The sequence below is a fragment of the Coccidioides posadasii genome, chromosome 2 (genome assembly GCF_018416015.2).
Source record: "Coccidioides posadasii str. Silveira chromosome 2, complete sequence".
NCBI lineage: Eukaryota > Fungi > Ascomycota > Eurotiomycetes > Onygenales > Onygenaceae > Coccidioides > Coccidioides posadasii.
The window spans coordinates 3,805,113-3,824,229 of record NC_089408.1 but is presented as its reverse complement, the minus strand read 5'-3'; the positions used below and the strand labels follow the sequence as shown (position 1 = coordinate 3,824,229).

The following is a 19,117-nucleotide window of genomic DNA, read 5'->3' as shown; positions in this document are numbered from 1 at the left end:
TACTCCATAACTACTAGGCAACTGAAAGCAAAAAGAGCAGATTGGAAGGTACTGTGTGATGTTCATCATTTCCAGCACATACATGAGGAGATAGTCCAGCGTGTACTTTATATATGAAGTCACAGAATATATCAGCTGCATAAAGGAAGGAGTAATATGCTTGCGTGGAGATTTGCTTCATTCGTAGCTGGCTGTACGGGAGACGAACTGCACTGTAATGATCACCACTGTGTGTAGAGCTAACTGTTTTGGGAAAATCAGAAGGCCAGCTGGAGGTTTGCACTCCAAAGGAAAACCTTGGATAACAGCATAGGTTTCCCACTCTCCTTGCCTGAACTATTCTGCTGCTATCGAGACTGTTGTTTCTTTCCTACCAAGGCTCCTAAACTGGCCATATTGGACAGATATATGATTTATACAAATGGCCACCAGCCTGCCCAAGGTCCCTATATACTCCCTCAATGGTATGGTTGGTCTAACGCTCCTGACTATCGCTAGAATCAGGAGCACTCCTCAGGATATTTGGCTTATTTTAATTGTCCTAGAATTGAAGAGCACCACCGATGATGCTATTGCGCCGTATCTCACCTCGCTGCCGAATCCATACACCTTTGTTGAAAATAATTCGAAGTCCAACATAAGACTACTATTAGGCTATGGTGCCGTGAGCATCGCAGCTGTTTCTTTTTATATCGACTATACCAAAGGCTGGGAGGCTACAAAACCATGGATCCTCCCGGCAGTAATTGCGTACTTTGTGCTGAACCTTGCGCTGACTCTCTGGATCTGGGGAGTGGAAGGTGGTCAGATTTTTGAGGGATCGGGGGATGAAATTGAAAGAGTAAGGCTCACCCTGGTTCTTGACTTGGGCAAATCTACGCTACTAACACTGCTCATCTACACAGCTTCGCATTTGCTCTTCGACCAAAAAGCATGCTCCCTTATATCATCTTCATATTCATCATACCTCATCTTTAGGCAATATGCCGCAAGAGAAAACAGCTGTGGCGCCATTCACACAATGGTTTTCTGGAGATGGTATATTTCATTGTGAAGCATTCAGGCAGTGGCTTGCAGCTGAGATTGGCATCCCATGGTCAGCTCCTAGAAGCAAATTGAATATGTAACAAGAAAGCGAGGAAGCAAATCAATAGCTAGGGGTTCTAGGGCTCTTTTTTGTTTTTATCTGCAAAATATGAAAAATGACATCCACAAAGTCATGCTTTTTAGCATAATTCCTGCTCTTGTCCTTGCATGCCTTTTGCTTCCCCAACCTAATTGAACAATGTATTGCTGTGTTCTCTGAGGTCTCTTTTGTGATAAGGATTATTACCTAGGTGCTAATGCCTGTGTAGCTTGGAAGCCGAAGTGGTGAGGAATGGGAATGATTATTCAAGCGCCATCCCTGTAGAAGTTTGAGTGCCAATAACAAGGGGCACTCGCGTTTGAATAATAAGTCAATTACAAGAATGTCATGCAAAATCACCCTTTATATGCCAACCTGGACAATCTCCACTCAAAACATACCATCTCACCCTGATGGCGTGCTGACACCTTCAAGTGTGCCAGGTTTCTCAACCGCATCGGCTGGATGGACATCATCAACTCTTCGATTTTGCACAAGGCGCTGCAAAAGATGTTAGATGAGCTTGGGGTTTGAAAGAACAAGGAGAAGTACCAAAAGATTGCGCAGCAAAACCACATTTGTTACTTTCCCAATTGCAGGTACATATATGGATGCCTTATCCTTGACATCTGGGTTAAAATTCTATAAAAAAGAGTAAGCAATTGGGTTCCTGTCTTAAAACAGACTGCATATTAGGAAACCAAGGGGTCCCTGACTCCCTCCTACCTTTTGGCTAGAGAAGTTTATGCAGACAGCTCCGGGTCTCAGTAGGCTGGTATTAAACTTGAATGAATCCCCCGGTACTCCGGTTATAACAACATCACAGTGCGGCACCGCGTCTTCCAATGTCCATCCATCCATATCAACAACTTCATGTCGCCGTTTTTTTATGCCTTCCCCTCGAGTAAACTGCTGGATACCAGTGATATCCGCACTGTAGACACGCGCGCCGTCATTGGCCAGTAAAGCTGCAAGGGGGCGACCCACGACTTCAGATCGATTCACGACGCAAATTGTATGGCCAAACAGTCTGTTTCCATATGGTAGGATTGTGTTGTAAATTTGTAGATATTCAAGAATTTTAATCACAGCGAGGGGGGTGCAGGGTAGGAGGGACTTTTGCCGCTGAGGGCCCGGCTTAGGGTCCAAAAATCGTATGTTTTGATACATATTAAAAATGTATCGGTGACTGAGCCCTTCAACATCCTTCGAGATGTCTACAAGCTGCTGCACGTATTGATCTTGTCTGTTATTGAAAATTGGATAATAGACAATAATCCCGTCAACGTCAGGATCTAAGTTGGCAGCGAGAATGGTCTCCTCTATGTCATCACGATGCACTTCACGGAGAGAGTAGCGGAATCCACTGCAGAATTTATTCAGTAAAGGTTGTTTGGTTGCCATATAAAGAATTGAAGGAGGTATAGGAAACGTATAGACACGGTGGTATAGTTGCTTACTTTTCTTTACAAGTCTTTTCTGTCCAATTTGCATACATGCGCGCTGCCGGGTCAGAATTTGCCAGTAAGCCGACGAGGTGGGGTGGCTTCTCAAGGGCTTTGCGGCCCTCCAGCACCTCCTCGAGTAAACCTTTTGCAACATTTCCAGACAAGACAACCTTGCATGAAGCAGGAATTGATTCAGGATCGGTTGCCATGGTTTTAAAGGTCATCGAATACTGTCAATGGATTGCAATCCGTCTGCAGCTTTTGTGGGAATAAGAGGTCATGTCGCTTTATATTGCAATTGTATGATTGCAAAACAAACTTTTCTGAAGTAGTTGTGTTGGTGGCCCTACGTCCAGTGCTGTGACACCATATTTGTCTACGTCAAGCCAGCGGCCCCAATATTGGGCCTGATAAGTTGCAGTACATTGGAATTTAGTTTATTTCATTTTACTACCTTAGAATAAGGATACTCACATTCGGCGCACAATGGTTTCCTTTTGAGCCAAATAAAATTATCAACAGAAAGTGGACATTGGAATTTAGTTTATGGTTGCTACAATACAAAAAGAAAACCATTCAAGGATAGAAATTTGGTCAAGTACGAGGCGTCAGCTAAAGAAACAGTTTGTTTGAGGATTGTACATGAGCTACCCTTCTATACACTCGAGAAAAACGGGTTGACATCATTTTACGAGAAGCTCTTGTTGAATGCGACGATGATATCCTTGAGTTGGGCCTCCAAGTCCTTGCTGAGCTGCCCTTCCTTGTCGATCTTCTCCAGCACCTCCGCCTCGTTGGCCTTTAAGTGGGCTAAGAAATCAGCCTCCCATTGCAAAATCTTCTTGACAGGGATAGAATCAAGATGGCCATTGACGCCAGCGTAGATCAAGGGGACCATCTCGTTCACCGCCATTGGAGAATATTGTTTCTGTTTAAGCAATTCTGTCAAGCGCTCACCACGATTGAGAGTCTGCTTAGTTGAAGCATCTAAGTCAGAACCGAATTGAGCGAAAGCGGCGACTTCACGATACTGGGCCAAGAACAATTTCAGAGAGCCTGCGACTTGTTTCATAGCCTTAAGTTGGGCGGACGAGCCGACACGGGAAACAGACAACCCAACGTTAATAGCAGGTCGGATACCCTTGTAGAACAATTCTGACTCCAAGAAAATCTGGCCATCGGTGATAGAAATGACGTTAGTTGGGATGTACGCTGAGACGTCACCACCCTGGGTCTCGATAACAGGGAGCGCAGTGAGGGATCCGCCGCCATGTTTGTCGTTGAGTTTGGCAGCGCGCTCCAATAGCCGAGAGTGAAGATAGAAAACACTAAATGGATGTCAGAAGTGCCACACAGCAGTCTGGATCAATGAACTGCTTACTCTCCAGGGTAGGCTTCACGACCTGGGGGTCGACGGAGCAAGAGAGACATTTGACGGTATGCAACGGCTTGTTTCGACAAGTCGTCATAGATGATCAAAGCATGCCTTCCGTTATCACGGAACCATTCACCCATAGCACAACCAGTGAAGGGCGCAATGTACTGAAGAGGAGCGGCCTCAGAAGCGGTAGCAGCAACAACAATACAGTATTTCATGGCATCATTCTCTTCCAATGTCTTAACAAGCTGAGCAACGGTCGAGCGTTTCTGACCGACAGCAACATAGACACAGTATAACTTCTTGGTTTCATCAGAACTGTTGTTCCATCGTTTCTGGTTCAACATAGCATCCAAGGCAACAGCAGTCTTTCCGGTTTGACGATCACCGATGATCAACTCACGCTGACCACGGCCAATGGGAACCATGGAGTCCACACTCTTAAGGCCGGTCTGAACAGGTTGGTTAACTGATTTGCGAGGCAAAATGCCAGGCGCTTTGAGCTGAGCCCGACGTTTTTCAGTAGTCTTGATGGGACCTTTTCCATCAATTGGATTACCAAGAGCATCAACAACACGCCCCAGCATTTCAGGACCAACAGGGACGTCAACCTAACAAGTTATTAGATACTTAACGTATCTTAAGGCTCCAGTTCCACTTACAATCTCGCCGGTTCGTTTGACAGTTTCGCCTTCTTTGACAAGACGATCGGAGCCGAAAAGAACAACACCAACTTGGCCAGCTTCCAAGTTCATGCACATTCCTTTCACGCCGGATGCGAATCTAAAAGAGGGAAAAGGAAAATATGGTGAGGAATTTGCTTTCAGGAATGATAGCTAAACTTACTCGACAAGTTCTTCAGCCTGAACATTAGTCATTCCATGAACACGAGCGATACCGTCACTGGTTTTAGACAATTAGTACATTTCCAATCCTAAGCTGAGTCCAGTCTAGAACATGAACTGGAAGAGATATCAAGGCCGATATTGGGCGGCAAAATGGTCTCATACCCAACGGATAGAACTCTGCCAGTCTCGGCAAGGCCGGCCTCCTCCTGGACTCCACGAATCCTTTGTTCGAGGATAGAGGATACCTCAGTAGGCGCAGCCTTGGCCTCGGCAGCATATGAACGAACTTGCTTTGACACAGATGCCAAAGGGCTCGGGGTACCGGCTCGGACCTGTAGCATTCGAAATCAAGAATTGTCAGCTTTATCAAGATAAGTACACATATATTAGAAAAAGAAAAAGAAAACACGTTCAATGACTCCACAATGCTTCAATTGACCTCCATAAATGCCACTTTTGATACAATTTGAAGCAATTGGAGATGTGCTGATGAAGGTGTGGAACTTTGTGATGAGAATTTCTTACCGTTGCGATCCTTCCTGTGACAGAAACTGCCGTAACTGTGCGGCTGGACTGCCGTAAGGCGTTTCTAAACATTGTGACGAGTATCAGATAGGAGTAGAGATGAGGTGTTGAGTAGGGAGAAGGTGACTGGGGCCAGAATGGCTGAAGAGAAAGGATTGTGGATGTTCGAAGACATTAAGGTGTGTCGTCTGGGAGTAACTGAAAATAAGCTAGTGGAAAATTGTCGTTGCCGAGACGAGGCGCCTTCACCTCTACAGCGTATTTTTCATTCCGGGTAACAATATTACAGAGTCCACCAATAATTATCGTTCACCTGTGTATGTATGTACTCCGTACCAGACATATATATACATTATACTCCATACAGACAGGTTTACAGTACAGAGTAGTCATCAGGAGTCAAGTTTATCCTCCTGACAGAACATATGACCGTTTGTGATTAAAGCAGAAACTGTTTTGCATTTAACATTAGCTCTGCTTGATAAATATGACGGGAGAGGTTGGAATTTTTGATGTGTCTGGAGGATGGCTTGATCAACCTAGCGAGTTTATTTTGGTTGTGAAGGTAAATTTTACAATGGAAATTATAGTAGCAGTTGGTAATTAATACATAAGTGAACCCGCCATGTTACCTTGAAGTAACCACCAACCCTTTGGGTTGGATCTGCATCTTTCCTCGGCTATGCAAGGAACTTGGTTAGAGCCGCATATTTGAGAGGGCTTTGATGGGGAGAAACTACGAGAGGATTTGGGTGCATTTCGTTATAACCAAGTAATGGCGTGATGATCGAGCGAAGAATCCTTTTTGAGGGAGAGCAGTAACCACTATGTTTTGGTCAGAACTCCGGAACTCCAAACAACATTTGCTAGGATTCAGAGTCATGGAACCGATAGCTGTCAAAGAATGTAAAATGACGCAAAGGCGGCATGGTTTAATTTGAATACTCAATACGGAGTATGCGGAACATAATACTCAGCAAGCGTTCCACGTCGCATGCTAACCCGAACGCTTGGGAGGTGTCAAATGTGAGTAGTTGCCGATACAAATAGTTATTTTTGCGGCGCCTTGGGAGAAAGTCCTTTTTTCGATATGTTAAACCTAGCCACTTCCACTTCCACTGCTTTATCAATACGGGCTTTCAATGCCGGGCGATACCCAAGAGAAAAGAGGACCTCAAGCCAGACAAAGAATGGAGCAAGGAAGAACGCTTGAACGAGATTGTCAAGTAAAGCTGGGGCGCGCCTTTCAAAGACTCCGTGCCCTACGAATTGGGCAATCCATGCTACGGCCTGAACGGCGAGAGACCAATAAATCGCTGTATTCCCGTGGGTGCTGCTGAGATGGTTTACGAATGCAGTACCTGCCAGGAGGAGCGGCGCAAGAAGAGCACCGGCTACCGGCTCCATCAGGATGTATAAAATGGTATAAACAACACCGGCAACAGTGGCAAGGTTTGGGGGGAAACTCTCAATAGCGACAGCTTCTGGGACAGGGAACAAAGGCTGTGCAAGAGTCCCCTGATTGAAATACCATGTGTCAGCTGTGATCTAGAAGGAATGTCCAGAGATTGACTTACCAGGAGCAGCATACAAAGCATTATGACGGGAACACAAATAATGTGAATTACAACATTGACCTGATTACTCAGTTAACAGGAATACCTCTGCCAAAAAAAAAAAAAAAAAAAAAAAAAAAAAAAGAAGGAAGCAAAAAAGGCCTACACTTACAGGGTTATGGTGATATGAACCATACTGTTCGAGTTTCTATTAGTCAATTGGCCATAATTTACATTTGAGATTTCAAAAATACTTACAAATCTGAATTGCTTTTCAAGGTTCAAGAGCATTATGACTGAGATTTGGGCTTTCTCTCACAATATGGAGTATAAATATGATGATTGTGCCTAGGGTGATGGAAATGGGTGAGTGTCAATGTTGTTGAGATGCTAACAATACCTGTGGTAATCCCTCGAAACCAGATAATCGGGTCTAGGTATTTCCGGTGACGATGGCAGCCCTGCAACGTCCGAGGTAACTAACTAAAGACCCAAACTAACTAGCGGATAGATGGGGGGGGTTTAGTGTGGGTGATCACCCAGGTTGCTGCCTGGTTACTGCCAAGCCACCAAATAACCTGTTTGGACCAGGGAGGGTGGGAGGTGGATTATATAATCAGTACAGAGTGATCAAGATCACCAACCTTTTCAGCTCCATCTCAATCCATTCTGTATTGTACAGGAGCTTCTGCTTCTGATGAATCTACATTAATTGACATACTCTCTGCAACACTAGACAGCATGGCCACTCCAACTCTGAACAGCCAGTCTGCCCTGATGATGGAGATGGAGGCACACATATGGCATGCACTTGATAGTGCCCTGGATGCCTGGCCAAAGAAGACCCAGATGCAGTATGAGTTACACCAGAAGGAATGAAGAGTAGGTATTTGTATTATATGCATTCTCTTGTTAATTCTTGCTCTCTTCTGTCCTGTTCTCATGCCATACAATGCATCTGTATTGGCCTGGCTGACATCCTCTGGCTTCTACTTGCTAGCATTTCTGCCAGACAAAGGGCTTTCAGGATGGAGAGCTGGTGACAGAGCAGAAGCTGCTCTGGTTCCTGTCTGAATGTGTGGTTGGCTGTCCAGCCAAAAGATCCTGCCATTCCTGTGACTGTACAAATGAGAATGGAGAGCCTGTTGTGCAAACCCTGGGCCAACCATCTATCAAGGCCTACAAGGCTGCAATTGTCAATCTCTGGAGCTACTAATGAAGCTGTCATACAAACCCTCACCCCCATCCAGTTGGCCAGGCTGTCCAGGCCCTGCTTGAAACTCATTCAAGACAGGAGCATGAATGCAAGAAGGCAGAGTTTGTGGATTGTGGTGCAGGAACCCTGCTGGATGGATATCATGAGAAGGACATTGTATGGCTGGTTGAGTACTGCTGGCAGGGCTGGTCAGAGTCCAAAAAAGGCCAGTCAGTGGAGCCACATCTCTGCACTGCAGTGGACTTCCTAATGGGCCACAGCATGCTTCTCCGCGGTGAATCCCACCATACAGCACAGCTGGCTGATCTCTTCACCCTGGAGCTGACAAATGAAGGCCCAACCCCTTGCTTCCCCATGGTTTTGATCATGGGAAATGGCAAGACTAACCAGATGGGCTGGATTGAGTATGCCACAGTGATGTGCCATCACAACCCCTTGCTCTGCACCATGGCACAGACAGCCTTTTACCTCTTCTACTGATGGGACATTGTACAAGAGCCACCACCCCAGTTCCACAACCACCAGAACTGGTACCAGCTGCACCTAATCAAGGGGGATGATGTGAGGAAGCCCCTGTTGTACAAGACCCAGCTGGACTGGATTCAACACATCTACAGTGGGACAGGGCTTTCTGGCCTGAAGAAGACCCATGCTGGGCAAGCTGCTGGAGCCAGGCATGCAGAGCAGATTGGGGTCAGTGAGGGCCAGATCTGCTGTGCTGGAAGATGGAACAGTGATGCCCTCAGCCAGTGCTATCTGACTAACATCTCCAGGAAGTTTGTATGGGCCATGGCTGGCTTTGACTCCCACACACCTGGGAACTTCTACTTGCTGCAGGCCAGAGTGCCTGTGCCTGAGTCACTGGAGCATGCTGTCTGGCCCTGGGTTGATGACTGGATGTGGTGGTTTGAGTCATACAATGCCCAGAACCCCAACTCCTGCCTCCAGGGGTCAGAGCTGAGAAGATTTTCAGATCAGAGTGGTTCTTGGAACCAGCCCAGGGGACCTTCTGCTGTGCAGCTGGATAGAGATGATCTGGCTGCTCAAGGGTTTCTACATCTGCTCCATCATCTCTGTATGATTCTTCTGCAGAACTCTGTCATCCTTCAGCCTCTCTTCTCTGGCCACCCCCTGTGGATCAGCCCTGTGTTCATGAGGAAGGACTATTGTCAGTTTGCAGAGGCAGTCCAGATGGCCAACACTCACAAAGAGAAGCTGTACAAAATGCAGCTGCAGCAGACAGTGCCCATGGTGGCAGATCAGCTGCATATTGTACAGCAGAATCTGGGTGTGGCCTGTGGTTATTTACATACTGCTCTGGAAACAGGACTGCAAAAAATTAACAACCAGTTAGAAGCACTGACCAGTGGGCAGGTTTCTTTTCTTGTATGAGCATTTTCTGCTGGTCAAAGAATGATGACAGCAGCTGCTGTCTTTGAAGATAAAGATGAAGAGAGAGACAGTGGTTCTACAGCATCCAGAGAAGCACAAGCCCCAGCCTGTTTATTAGAGATAGCTCCAGCCTCTGCTAGTGCCTCTGTTCCAGCCATATACCAGCTTTCTCATACAATCACTACAGTCCCAGATCTGTGGCAGGAATGGACAGTTGGTCTGGGGGGTGGCTCTTCAGTACAGAGTCTAGATGCCTTGTACAGAGCAAAATGGTGGCCAGGTGGCACAGAGAGAATGTTCTACAGCAGAAGAAAGATGATCATTGATTATATTAACAGACAGAGACAGGGGAGTGCCAGTGGCAGTGCTGCTGTAGAGGAACTAGAGCTTGTATGGCAGCATGAGAAGCTCAGTTTGAACAGACTATCCAGAATGCTGTGAGTGAAAAAGAAACTGCTCTGATTCTTATTATGGCAAACCCTGTCCATCATACCCAGCACAGCCTGTCATATGATAGGAAGATAAAGAAGAAGAGATGCTGAATACATGATGGTGGTTTGCTTGGCTTCACCCCTTAGGGCTACTGGTCCTGAACACTGTATAGAAGTGCAAATTATGTCCAGGTGCCATACACAGGGCCTGTACAACTAGGCAAGAGCAGTTGAGAAAAATCACAAAGAAAAGAAAGAAAGCAGACAAGCCAGAAAAGAAAGTCCATGCATATCTAGTTTAAGGTGATAGGATTACTCTGAGAGCCATTCTCTGGCTCCTCAGGCTCCTCAATCTCATACAGGAAGACTGACAGCAGATCTCCAGAGCAGGGTGAGGGGGAATTGGTTTCAACATGGATGGGATCATTTGCTGTCCCACTCTCAAGGAGAAGAATTGGGCGGGCAGGAGACAGTCCCAGGCTGGCCCTGCTGTCTGGTGTGTGTGGGTGGCCAGCAGCTCTGTATGAACTCAGTTCTCTGTCATCATACCTTACTGCAGATTCTGGCCTGCCATGCAGAGAGCAGCAGGATGTATAGTCTGGCTATTTGCAGTTCCTGCATGCGCCTCCAAAGTGACTGTACGCACGGTGGCACAATGGGAATGGGGCCATGGGCTCCATCTCTGTGCATCTGTTGCAGATACTGCTCCAGTGCAAAGTTCTCCCACATGACTGGATCAGAATTGCATTGATGTACAACTGGTGGTGCATGTTAATCTGGTAGAAGAAGATTTATCCAAGAACAAACTCCACATTCCTTCCTGGTTGAGCAAGCAGTCACCATGACTGAGGGGAGTGGGCATACAGGGCCAGCTGATTCTGTCCAACAAAGAGACAGGGTGGTTGACCATCAGTTTGGGCCTGGGCAGCAGCTTCAGCAAGGTCCTGCTTCATCTGGTCAGGGTGGGAGGGGGTCCATCAAACAAGCACTCTATATCAACAAGTCAGCATCTCCTTCTCACATTCCACCAACACACAGGGCTGTACAGACATTTTCTTTCTCAGATTTGTGGGGGGGAGAGGGGGGAGAGGCAAGCAGAGGTCTTAGCAGCAGAGAACATTGTAGCAACACAAAATTGTGAAATTATTCTGTGAGTCAGTCAGCTTGCTATCATACAATTGATGGATGATGGCTGATGCATAATCTACAGAAAGACTTACAAGAGAAGCAAAGCAATAGTAGCAATAAAGACTCTGATGAACAGACTTAGAGTAAAAGAAAGAGAGAAGAGGAGAGAAGAGGAGAGGAGAGAAGAAAGAAAGAAAAAGAAAATCTGTTGTTAAGATAATGCTTAATCTACTGTTTACTGATTCTGATACTACCTGCCATACAGTGTATCAGTATGGTGTATATAAATAAACAGAGCATTGGGGCAGCATTACAGCTGCATCAGGCACTGGTGCTGAGCAGCATTACTACACACACACTCTGTCCTGTACAGGATAGAGAATAGTATAATCATACTATATAGGCATCTAGCTATCTACAGAACCTATATTTGCCTGCTCTACAAGACCTTCTCTGAGATCCCCAGCTGCTGACCTGAGCTATCACAGATGGTCAGTCAGTTGTCCAGTGGGTGCACCCTGATACTGCTGTTCCAGCCATACAGCACTGTCTGAAAGACCTCTGTAATAAAGAACTCTCACTGGTCCAAATGACTGACTCAGCACCACCCTCTGTACCAGCTAGTATGCAACTGCCAAGATAACTGTACGACGCCAACCCCCCAGAAAACCCGGTTATTTTTGCGGTCTTGCTGACTAACCCCCTGTCTAACCAGGTTACATGGGGCGCCTGGGTAGTAACCCGCCGCAACCTGCCACCCCGCTAACATGACAATTACCTGCCTGGAACGCTAGTTATATTAGTAACAAACAAGGTGCTGGAAGATCAAATCACCTAACTAGCTAGTCATGTGAAACTGATCATGTGATATGAATCTTGAGTGATCCTTGCTGGGATAGAGCCACCAGGAATTTCCTCATTGATACAATTATTACTTCTATTCCTCGCTTTATGGTGATGATAACACTATACCTATATGTTAAACCCCCCATTGAAAGTATTTTCAGCTTTGGTACCCTTGTCAGTACAAATGTCTTTTCACAATCCTTGCTCAGATTGACAAGCTGTGAATGATTTCTTCCCTCTCTTTACAAGCCAAACACCCTTTCGGCCTTCGGAGTCTACAGTCACTCTGCAGAGTGCAAGTAAGGCTGATAGGAACCATCAGATTCCTCTCTTAGAGGTCTCGGGGCAAAGCTGATTACATTAATAGCTATTTCCCAAATTGTGACCCACAAACCTGTGCTGCTTCACCCCCCTAAACCTGGCTTATCATGTTTTTCATCCACTTTTTGGAGCATGTTCTCACCCTCCATCCATCATTCTTTGGCTCTCATGTTAAAGAATATTTAACTCAGAAGCTGTTGGATGATGTGGAAGGCATCTGCACTGGTGATTATTATATAGTTTGTGTGATGGATACATACGACATATCTGAGGGACGGATCATCCCTGGTAGTGGTATGGCAGAATACACTATTATGTATCGAGCAATTGTGTGGAAACCCTTTAAGGGAGAAACAGTATGTCTACTCTTTACTGTTCATCACTTTTGTTGTATTTGCTGACTTCGACACACTCCAGGTGGATGCTATTGTCACATCTGTCAAGAATCAAGGTATTTTTGCAGAAGTTGGCCCTCTCACTGTCTTTGTATCCAAGCATGTATGTCTAGGCTTCTTGCTGAAGTCGCGCTTAATCATATACTAACAAGCCGAAGTTAATCCCTCCGGAGATCAAGTGGGATCCAGATGCTACTCCCCCGCAGTATACAGATAATGCGGACCAGGTAATTGAGAAGGGTACTAACTTGAGGATCAAATTAATCGGACTTCGAAATGACGTCCGAAATATGTTTGCGATTGGGAGCATCAAGGAGGATTATCTTGGGTTCGTCTCCACTTCCTCGCATGCTTTGTTCTTCTGCTGATCGTCTATTCTCATGATAGAACTTTGTAGTCTTTCTGAGGGATCCTGCTCGGGAAAATCACCAAAATCGTAAATGTTCAAAAAAAAGGTTTAACAACGTGGGTCAGCCGGCCGTATTCCTCCCATCGACAACACGCGTACGGTCGTTGCCAATCCATTTCGGTATCATAGGAGATCCCGGGGAACTTCGGCGACAGCATATTAACAATCCAATCTGTGAGCTGAAACGCAAAGTGCCTTATGGAAGGAAGGCCGGATTATACCTGACAAAGACTAGTATGAGATGTTGTTCGAGGCCTGAATCATGGCACCCTTGAGTTTGTTTATCCATAAAGACAACAAACACTATTACAGATTTACTAGCAACAGGGAGGACCTAGAACCAAGAAAAAAACAAGAAACTACTTTGTAAAAATCAAACAACAAGTCCCTGGGATAACATGTAACTGATTCTGGAAGGTAATGTACCCTGTATACGGAGTAGTTACTTCACATATACATCTACTTTATACCTTCAATATTTGAGGTTCTTCTGCTCTGGAATAATTAAGCAATTCTTGCCGAACTATTCAAGAAAAGCCAACATCTAAGAATTTTGCTTCAGGTTTATGATGAAAATTTTGAAAAGTATTATAGATCTTGTAGCATAACAAGAGAAGATCCAGAACAATTGGATAACTGAGCCTGAAGCCTAACAAGATAGAGTCATAAATCATTTTAGAGAAACTTAAAAGAAAGATAATATAATATAAGAAAGTGTTACAAGCAAGACAAGATGCAGAGAAGAGTATTATATTTTATAATATTATAGTACAAGATATTTGAGAAAAAGTATCACAGGTATTATCCAAAAAAATAATATGTACTCCGTAGTTTAGATTTTGATTGTGATTCTAATCTTATTCTAATTCTAGTTCTTATAGATTTGTTTTAATATGTTGTTAAACAATCTGATTCTATTCTGTTGGCTGGACTTCAATCTGATCCTGTCCATGAAACAGGAATTGGGACAGGAATCTGGGGCCAGGTTGGGAAATCCTGGAAACGGACACTACCCTAACCTTGAGTTCAGGGCAGTTGGGAAATCCTGACCTGTCCCAGTCTCAACAGTTAGTCTACTAGTGGCTCTTTCACTGTAAAACTCTTTTGGAGGATGGCTAAACATACCTACGCTGTAGGCGTATAGTTATTTCAAGCGAGAACCATTTTATTATACATATATATGTCAATTACTCAACACTAATGAAAGGGAGATGCCAAAATATCAGAGGAAGCTGCGCCATATATAAATGTTACAACGAAGCAAGGAAGTCATCAGGTGTAGAACATATAGAACATGCGCCATAGTGTAAGTTCATTGATCTGTGCCACGTTGCAAATGCTCATATCTCCATTGAAAGGGGAGAAAATGCTGCTGCAGCCATACAAGAGGTTCATGTTCCGAACTTACACCTGACATTGATAAACTTGTCTAGATGCTATCACTTCGAGCGCATGGGCTAATCACTGCCAAATGTAGCTCCAGGATCATCCCGTTTGGGAGGCCCGGCAGGCTGTATCTTGATGTTGCTATGACTGTAGTCTATTCGAAGGGGTCGGCCGTAAGGGGTTTTGGTGCTGAGGAGGGTGAAAGCTTTCCGTGCACTTTCAATATCAGTAAAGTCGGCATGAACAAAACCTCTTGCTCGACCAGTGCGGCGGTCAACAGCAACGCGGACGTCGATGATATTATCAACATCCTTGAAAAGTTCATTAAGATCGCGATCAGTCATCTCGAATGGTATATTTCCAATGTATAACGTTCTCGTAGGAGGCTTTGTGGGGTCATGGTTCATAGGTTTGTCAAGCTCCACCCTGGCGAAATTGACCGCGAGGTGGCGGCCCTCAAAAAGCTGGCCATGCATAAGAGCGACTGCCTTTTCAGCAGTTTCCACATCGTGAAACTTCACGTAGCCGAATCTATAGTTAAATTATCTCGTTAGCCCCAGTCCTTTCAAGGGTAATAGAGATTATAGAACGGAGATGGACTTGAAACAATATAACTAGACCGCGAGGAATCTTACCCTTTGCTGACCCCACGATAATCGTATAGCAACCGTACTCCTTCAACTGGGCCACATTTGGAAAATTCATTTTTTAAGTCTCCAGCGGTTACATCGAAGAACAGGTTGCCAACGTAAATTGTAGATTTCGGCGCGATATATCCGTCGGGTTTCGGTCGCCTTATTGAGAAGCGTGGATGGCCCACAGAACGAGAGTCAACAGGTGTTTCAGTAGCCTTCGCGGAGTCAAGTTCATCGGAAGTTGTCTGAGTAGCATTCACGCGGCTCGAGTCACCAGAAAGGGACCCACTAGAAATGGCAATACTAGATTCTTCGGAAGGTGTTCCATTCTCCTTTTTTTGCTGCTCTTGTGTGTAGGGAAGGGGAGTGTTAAGCTGCTCGGATTGAACTTTGCCACTAAGCCATCTCTGCTGGAAAGTGGCTGCAGTAATTATCCGATCCAATTTTGTTGAACGGTGAGGAATTGTGGTAATAGTTCGAGATTTAGCAAGCTGTGAGTAAGGAGCACAGACAGCCCGACAAAGAGCATGTCTGAGAGAAAACCTAGAGATAATCTCGTCAGTAGATCGAGTACAAAACAAAAGGGGGGAAGGACTTTCAAACATTTTGATATTTGTTGGAGAACAAGTATTTGCTAGCAACCCAATCAATTTAGGAGGAAAATTGACAACCTCAAGCCAGAAATGAAATAATTGATATGATGAAAAATCTTCGGTTTCTTGGAATGCCCACAGCTTGTCATGTGACATCCAAAAAAGTTCTAACCTTCCCTTTTACATCATGTCAAAGTTTACTCTGTAACTAACTACTCCATACCGTACTCCGTACACCCCAACCAAAAAATGGTCTTGCAAAGTTTGGAACCCATAATAACAGTCACTGATGCTCTGTAGTTAAGTCTGCTTCCCATTACCATCCCAACTCAGCCTGAGAGTACAGGATAAGTCCTTTGCAAAGATATGGTCAATCTACATTGTTAGAAATTTTATCCACTGTGCAAAACATGCTCCTTGTAGCTTACTGAATCTCACATTTAGGTATCCAATTATACTCTTGTCCACTATTTGTTACAACTTCATCCCTTGACTACCTTTATCATTTGATGTCTGCCAACCAAATTGAATGGACTGGCCAATTCCAGGATCCACAATAACATTTACAATGACAACTTTCTCATTCTCCAAGAAACCTTCCCGTGTGGCCTTTTCCAATTCTTCCTCAGTCCTGGCAAAAAATCCCTTCCCCCCACACATAGCAGCTAAGTATTCATAGCGGGTATTGTAAAGGAGGCTTGTAGATCGAAGTCCCTTCTTGGTTTGAAAGGAAGGTCCATTGCTTATGCCGCTGCATCTTATTTGGTTCGTGAAAGTCTCCTTTTGCAACTTCCGCCATTCTTCTTCTGTCTTGGTATCCCCATGATATATGCCTGAATTGTTCATAACAAAGATCAATGCAGGAATCTGTTGCCGAGCAAGTGTTTCAATTTCCATGGCGCTAAACCCAAAGGCACTGTCGCCTTCAAATGCTACAATTTTTTTCTGCTTTTGGAGATTTTCACCAGTCGAAGATAGGTTATACGCAGCGTGAGCTGCGACAATGTACCCTAGGCCAACCCCCATGGTTGCATATGTTCCTGCATCAAGTCTCTGTCGTGGATGCTCCAGTTGAAAGAGAGAGCGAGAAATATCCATAGTGTTTGCGCCTTCGGAAACGTATACAATATCTCCTTCCTCAGCTGAGGATAGCGAATTGAATACTGTTCTAATGATATGGAACGCACGCTGAAACGTCAAAAACCCATTTGCAGGCGTTCGTTGGAGTGCTTGCCTTCGGGAATTATTTTCGTTTTTTATAGAAGAAACTTTAAGAAGCGACTTGTATGATTGGGAGGGGCTAGCGGATGGCGACCGATACTGCCAATTCGCGAGAGCTGCCAAAAGTTGTTCGACAACAAGGTCGACATCACCCACTAGCCCTAATTCTGCATCCCCGGCATTGCGACCAACCTCTTCGGCGTGGATATCCACTTGGATAATTCTCGCTGATGACGACCAGCGAGGCTCCTCTCCAAAGTGGAGGATCCAGTTCAAACGAGCTCCGAGGAGGAGGACAACATCTGCGTGCTTTAATGCTGTACTTCTTGCACTAGACGTATTTAAACGGTGGGTATCGGGCACCACCCCCTTGCCCATTGGGGTGGGTAAGAAAGGTATTTGGGTCTGTTCAATGAACTTGCAGATGGACACCTCTGCACGAGCATACGCAGAACCTTTCCCAATTACCACCAATGGCGCCCGTGCCAGTTTGAGAATTTCTGCCACTTTAAGAACCATCTCAGGATTAGCGCTTGATTTAGGCGGAGGTGGTAATCTTTGAACTGTAGACACAGAAAAAGGGGGTCGAGTCGATTTCGCCTGGATTAGATCTGCAGGAAGGTCAACGAAGGCCGGGCCCGGACGTCCGTACCAACACATCCGATACGCGTCTCGAACCGCGCCGCCGACGGCACCAAGCGAAGGTGGTCGGACTGCGAACTTTGTGTGCGGAGTGAGAAGAGAGATTGCATCCATTTCTTGAAATCCTCCCTTCGTAACACTGGTGGTTTCTGCAGAACCTGCAAGGACAACTAGGGGGAAGGCATTTGCGGATGCATTTCCGATCTAAATTCGTCCAGCTGTATCAGCAATACGATCGGAAAGAATGTCCGTTTGGCGATCTGCCTACCCCAGCCATTGCATGCAACACCCCAGGCCCACCCACAACAAGACAAATGCCTGGGCGGCCGGTTATATAACCATACGCACTGGCGGCATAGCTACATGCCTGCTCATTTCGAAATGCAATAAAACGTATGCCAAGGTTGATGGCTTCCTCTGCAATCTCAACGACAGGGATACCAACAATCCCAAAGATGACAGTCACCCCAATGTCATGGAGGGAGCGAGCAATTAGTTGCGCACCAGTTAGATGTTCCATTATTTTTGATTAGTATGGGTTGCTTAACTTGGTCGACAAACAAGGTGGTTGTTCATGGTGCCATCACACCCAGCAATTGGAACAGGTGATGAGGGTACAAAGTATCAGCTCCAGCATCAATGTATTTATGAAAACACTCCCGAGTACCCCGTAGACTTCATATGATGTGTTCCAGCTGATTGATTGATGTTCGCGCACCCTAACCCCTTTTGGGCTTAGCGCGCACGTGACCTCATGTGATCACTCTTGGTCTGGCTCTTTTCCACTGCCAAGCTCCATCTCACAGTAAGAGATGAGATCTTGCTAGCCTCTTTTGTAGAGCAGAACTGAACCAAGATTTCCATGCTTCAATAGATTATGAGCTTCTTCACCACACAATTATTCTTCTTACCTTTTAAATTGGGCAGTAAAGTAATTGTAAAGTGAAGGAAAATTCAATTTTATCTTTTCTGGTAATTAATTCACTTGAACAAGTTATTTATAAGTCTAACTAATATAATCTCTATTTTTTTTACTTAAAAAGCTAAGTATAAATTCAGTTTCCCTTTCTCTCTTCTTCTCTCTTTCTAATTATTAAGAAAAGCAAAGAGACCTGATCAAACAAGTTGTTGAATTTTTAGATTTCTTTAAAAAAGATCTGTTTCTCTAGCTACAATATTGTCTTCAGATTCAAAAGACCCAATTGACAGTATATTCAAGCTAATAACTGGCTATCTGAAATACATTAACAAGTAGTTAAAGATAATTTCATTGAGTTTTCAATATAGTTGCTTAAAGAGACATTTTATAAAAGAGCAAAGCAGAAGCTTTAATTTCTAGATTTTATAATATCAAGATCATATTGAACCTTCACTATTATTTCTTGAATATCATGGTTGCTGCTGTTTAGCAGATTATTAAAAACACAAGTAACAATAATTTTATAAACTCTTCTTCTTCTTCTCTCTACAGCTATAAAAAGTTTTTAAGTTCAATTCTCAAATATATCACAATAATTAAATCTTTTTAAACACAGAAGAAATATTTTATAACATCAGACAGCTGGTGCATGAAATATCTGTCCAGTCTATAGTAGAAAATAGCATATAAAAAGGGACAGAA

At 44.6% G+C, this 19,117-nt stretch overlaps 7 protein-coding genes across 7 annotated transcripts; 2 read left to right on the top strand and 5 right to left on the bottom strand.

The window, feature by feature from the left end:
* Nucleotides 1-310: 310 nt before the first annotated feature.
* Nucleotides 311-1,212, top strand: D8B26_003687 (uncharacterized protein). The gene is made up of 3 exons (XM_066124233.1): nucleotides 311-464; nucleotides 546-841; nucleotides 906-1,212. The coding sequence occupies exons 1-3, from the start codon at nucleotides 422-424 to the stop codon at nucleotides 1,125-1,127; spliced, it is 561 nt and encodes a 186-aa protein (XP_065980312.1). The 5' UTR covers nucleotides 311-421; the 3' UTR covers nucleotides 1,128-1,212.
* On the bottom strand, nucleotides 954-2,846 carry D8B26_003686 (uncharacterized protein). Its single transcript, XM_003071831.2, has 4 exons — nucleotides 2,587-2,846; nucleotides 1,853-2,492; nucleotides 1,679-1,768; nucleotides 954-1,627 (listed from the first exon to the last, which is right to left on the bottom strand). Exons 1-4 carry the CDS (start codon nucleotides 2,796-2,798, stop codon nucleotides 1,532-1,534), a joined length of 1,038 nt encoding a protein of 345 aa, XP_003071877.1. The 5' UTR covers nucleotides 2,799-2,846; the 3' UTR covers nucleotides 954-1,531.
* Nucleotides 2,847-3,095: 249 nt separating this feature from the next.
* ATP1 (Alpha subunit of the F1 sector of mitochondrial F1F0 ATP synthase) lies at nucleotides 3,096-5,507 on the bottom strand. The gene is made up of 6 exons (XM_003071832.2): nucleotides 5,326-5,507; nucleotides 4,963-5,132; nucleotides 4,799-4,855; nucleotides 4,615-4,735; nucleotides 3,956-4,563; nucleotides 3,096-3,902 (listed from the first exon to the last, which is right to left on the bottom strand). The coding sequence occupies exons 1-6, from the start codon at nucleotides 5,395-5,397 to the stop codon at nucleotides 3,263-3,265; spliced, it is 1,668 nt and encodes a 555-aa protein (XP_003071878.1). The 5' UTR covers nucleotides 5,398-5,507; the 3' UTR covers nucleotides 3,096-3,262.
* Nucleotides 5,508-6,246: 739 nt separating this feature from the next.
* D8B26_003684 (uncharacterized protein) lies at nucleotides 6,247-7,250 on the bottom strand. Its single transcript, XM_066124232.1, has 3 exons — nucleotides 7,140-7,250; nucleotides 6,903-7,077; nucleotides 6,247-6,843 (listed from the first exon to the last, which is right to left on the bottom strand). The coding sequence occupies exons 2-3, from the start codon at nucleotides 6,921-6,923 to the stop codon at nucleotides 6,376-6,378; spliced, it is 489 nt and encodes a 162-aa protein (XP_065980311.1). The 5' UTR covers nucleotides 6,924-7,077; nucleotides 7,140-7,250; the 3' UTR covers nucleotides 6,247-6,375.
* A 4,747-nt stretch (nucleotides 7,251-11,997) lies between these two features.
* RPB7 (DNA-directed RNA polymerase II subunit) lies at nucleotides 11,998-13,360 on the top strand. The gene is made up of 4 exons (XM_066124231.1): nucleotides 11,998-12,571; nucleotides 12,633-12,713; nucleotides 12,769-12,938; nucleotides 12,998-13,360. Exons 1-4 carry the CDS (start codon nucleotides 12,323-12,325, stop codon nucleotides 13,005-13,007), a joined length of 510 nt encoding a protein of 169 aa, XP_065980310.1. The 5' UTR covers nucleotides 11,998-12,322; the 3' UTR covers nucleotides 13,008-13,360.
* A 765-nt stretch (nucleotides 13,361-14,125) lies between these two features.
* On the bottom strand, nucleotides 14,126-15,789 carry D8B26_003682 (uncharacterized protein; the record flags this gene model as incomplete). Its single annotated transcript, XM_003071835.2, has 3 exons — nucleotides 14,126-14,936; nucleotides 15,041-15,583; nucleotides 15,644-15,789. 3 exons carry the CDS (start codon nucleotides 15,787-15,789, stop codon nucleotides 14,477-14,479), a joined length of 1,149 nt encoding a protein of 382 aa, XP_003071881.2. The 3' UTR covers nucleotides 14,126-14,476.
* A 256-nt stretch (nucleotides 15,790-16,045) lies between these two features.
* D8B26_003681 (uncharacterized protein) lies at nucleotides 16,046-18,242 on the bottom strand. Its single transcript, XM_003071836.2, has 2 exons — nucleotides 17,765-18,242; nucleotides 16,046-17,700 (listed from the first exon to the last, which is right to left on the bottom strand). Exons 1-2 carry the CDS (start codon nucleotides 18,014-18,016, stop codon nucleotides 16,108-16,110), a joined length of 1,845 nt encoding a protein of 614 aa, XP_003071882.1. The 5' UTR covers nucleotides 18,017-18,242; the 3' UTR covers nucleotides 16,046-16,107.
* Nucleotides 18,243-19,117: the final 875 nt, after the last annotated feature.

Excerpts from the sequence above, each read along its gene's own strand:
- RPB7 (XM_066124231.1), top strand. The coding sequence starts at position 12,323 with ATGTTTTTCATCCACTTTTTGGAGCATGTTCTCACCCTCCATCCATCA. Across the intron at positions 12,572-12,632 it reads AACCCTTTAAGGGAGAAACA|GTGGATGCTATTGTCACATC; the intron begins GTATGTCTACTC and ends GACACACTCCAG. Across the intron at positions 12,714-12,768 it reads CTGTCTTTGTATCCAAGCAT|TTAATCCCTCCGGAGATCAA; the intron begins GTATGTCTAGGC and ends AACAAGCCGAAG.
- ATP1 (XM_003071832.2), bottom strand. The coding sequence starts at position 5,397 with ATGTTTAGAAACGCCTTACGGCAGTCCAGCCGCACAGTTACGGCAGTT. Across the intron at positions 4,856-4,962 it reads GGCAGAGTTCTATCCGTTGG|TGACGGTATCGCTCGTGTTC; the intron begins GTATGAGACCAT and ends GTCTAAAACCAG. Across the intron at positions 3,903-3,955 it reads CGTGAAGCCTACCCTGGAGA|TGTTTTCTATCTTCACTCTC; the intron begins GTAAGCAGTTCA and ends ACATCCATTTAG.
- D8B26_003684 (XM_066124232.1), bottom strand. The coding sequence starts at position 6,923 with ATGCTTTGTATGCTGCTCCTG. Across the intron at positions 6,844-6,902 it reads TGCTTTGTATGCTGCTCCTG|GGGACTCTTGCACAGCCTTT; the intron begins GTAAGTCAATCT and ends TATTTCAATCAG.
- D8B26_003686 (XM_003071831.2), bottom strand. The coding sequence starts at position 2,798 with ATGACCTTTAAAACCATGGCAACCGATCCTGAATCAATTCCTGCTTCA. Across the intron at positions 1,769-1,852 it reads TAAACTTCTCTAGCCAAAAG|AATTTTAACCCAGATGTCAA; the intron begins GTAGGAGGGAGT and ends TCTTTTTTATAG. Across the intron at positions 1,628-1,678 it reads TTTTGCTGCGCAATCTTTTG|CGCCTTGTGCAAAATCGAAG; the intron begins GTACTTCTCCTT and ends CATCTTTTGCAG.
- D8B26_003681 (XM_003071836.2), bottom strand. The coding sequence starts at position 18,016 with ATGGAACATCTAACTGGTGCGCAACTAATTGCTCGCTCCCTCCATGAC. Across the intron at positions 17,701-17,764 it reads TGTTGCATGCAATGGCTGGG|ATCGGAAATGCATCCGCAAA; the intron begins GTAGGCAGATCG and ends GGACGAATTTAG.
- D8B26_003687 (XM_066124233.1), top strand. The coding sequence starts at position 422 with ATGGCCACCAGCCTGCCCAAGGTCCCTATATACTCCCTCAATG. Across the intron at positions 465-545 it reads CCCTATATACTCCCTCAATG|AATTGAAGAGCACCACCGAT; the intron begins GTATGGTTGGTC and ends TAATTGTCCTAG. Across the intron at positions 842-905 it reads CGGGGGATGAAATTGAAAGA|CTTCGCATTTGCTCTTCGAC; the intron begins GTAAGGCTCACC and ends TCATCTACACAG.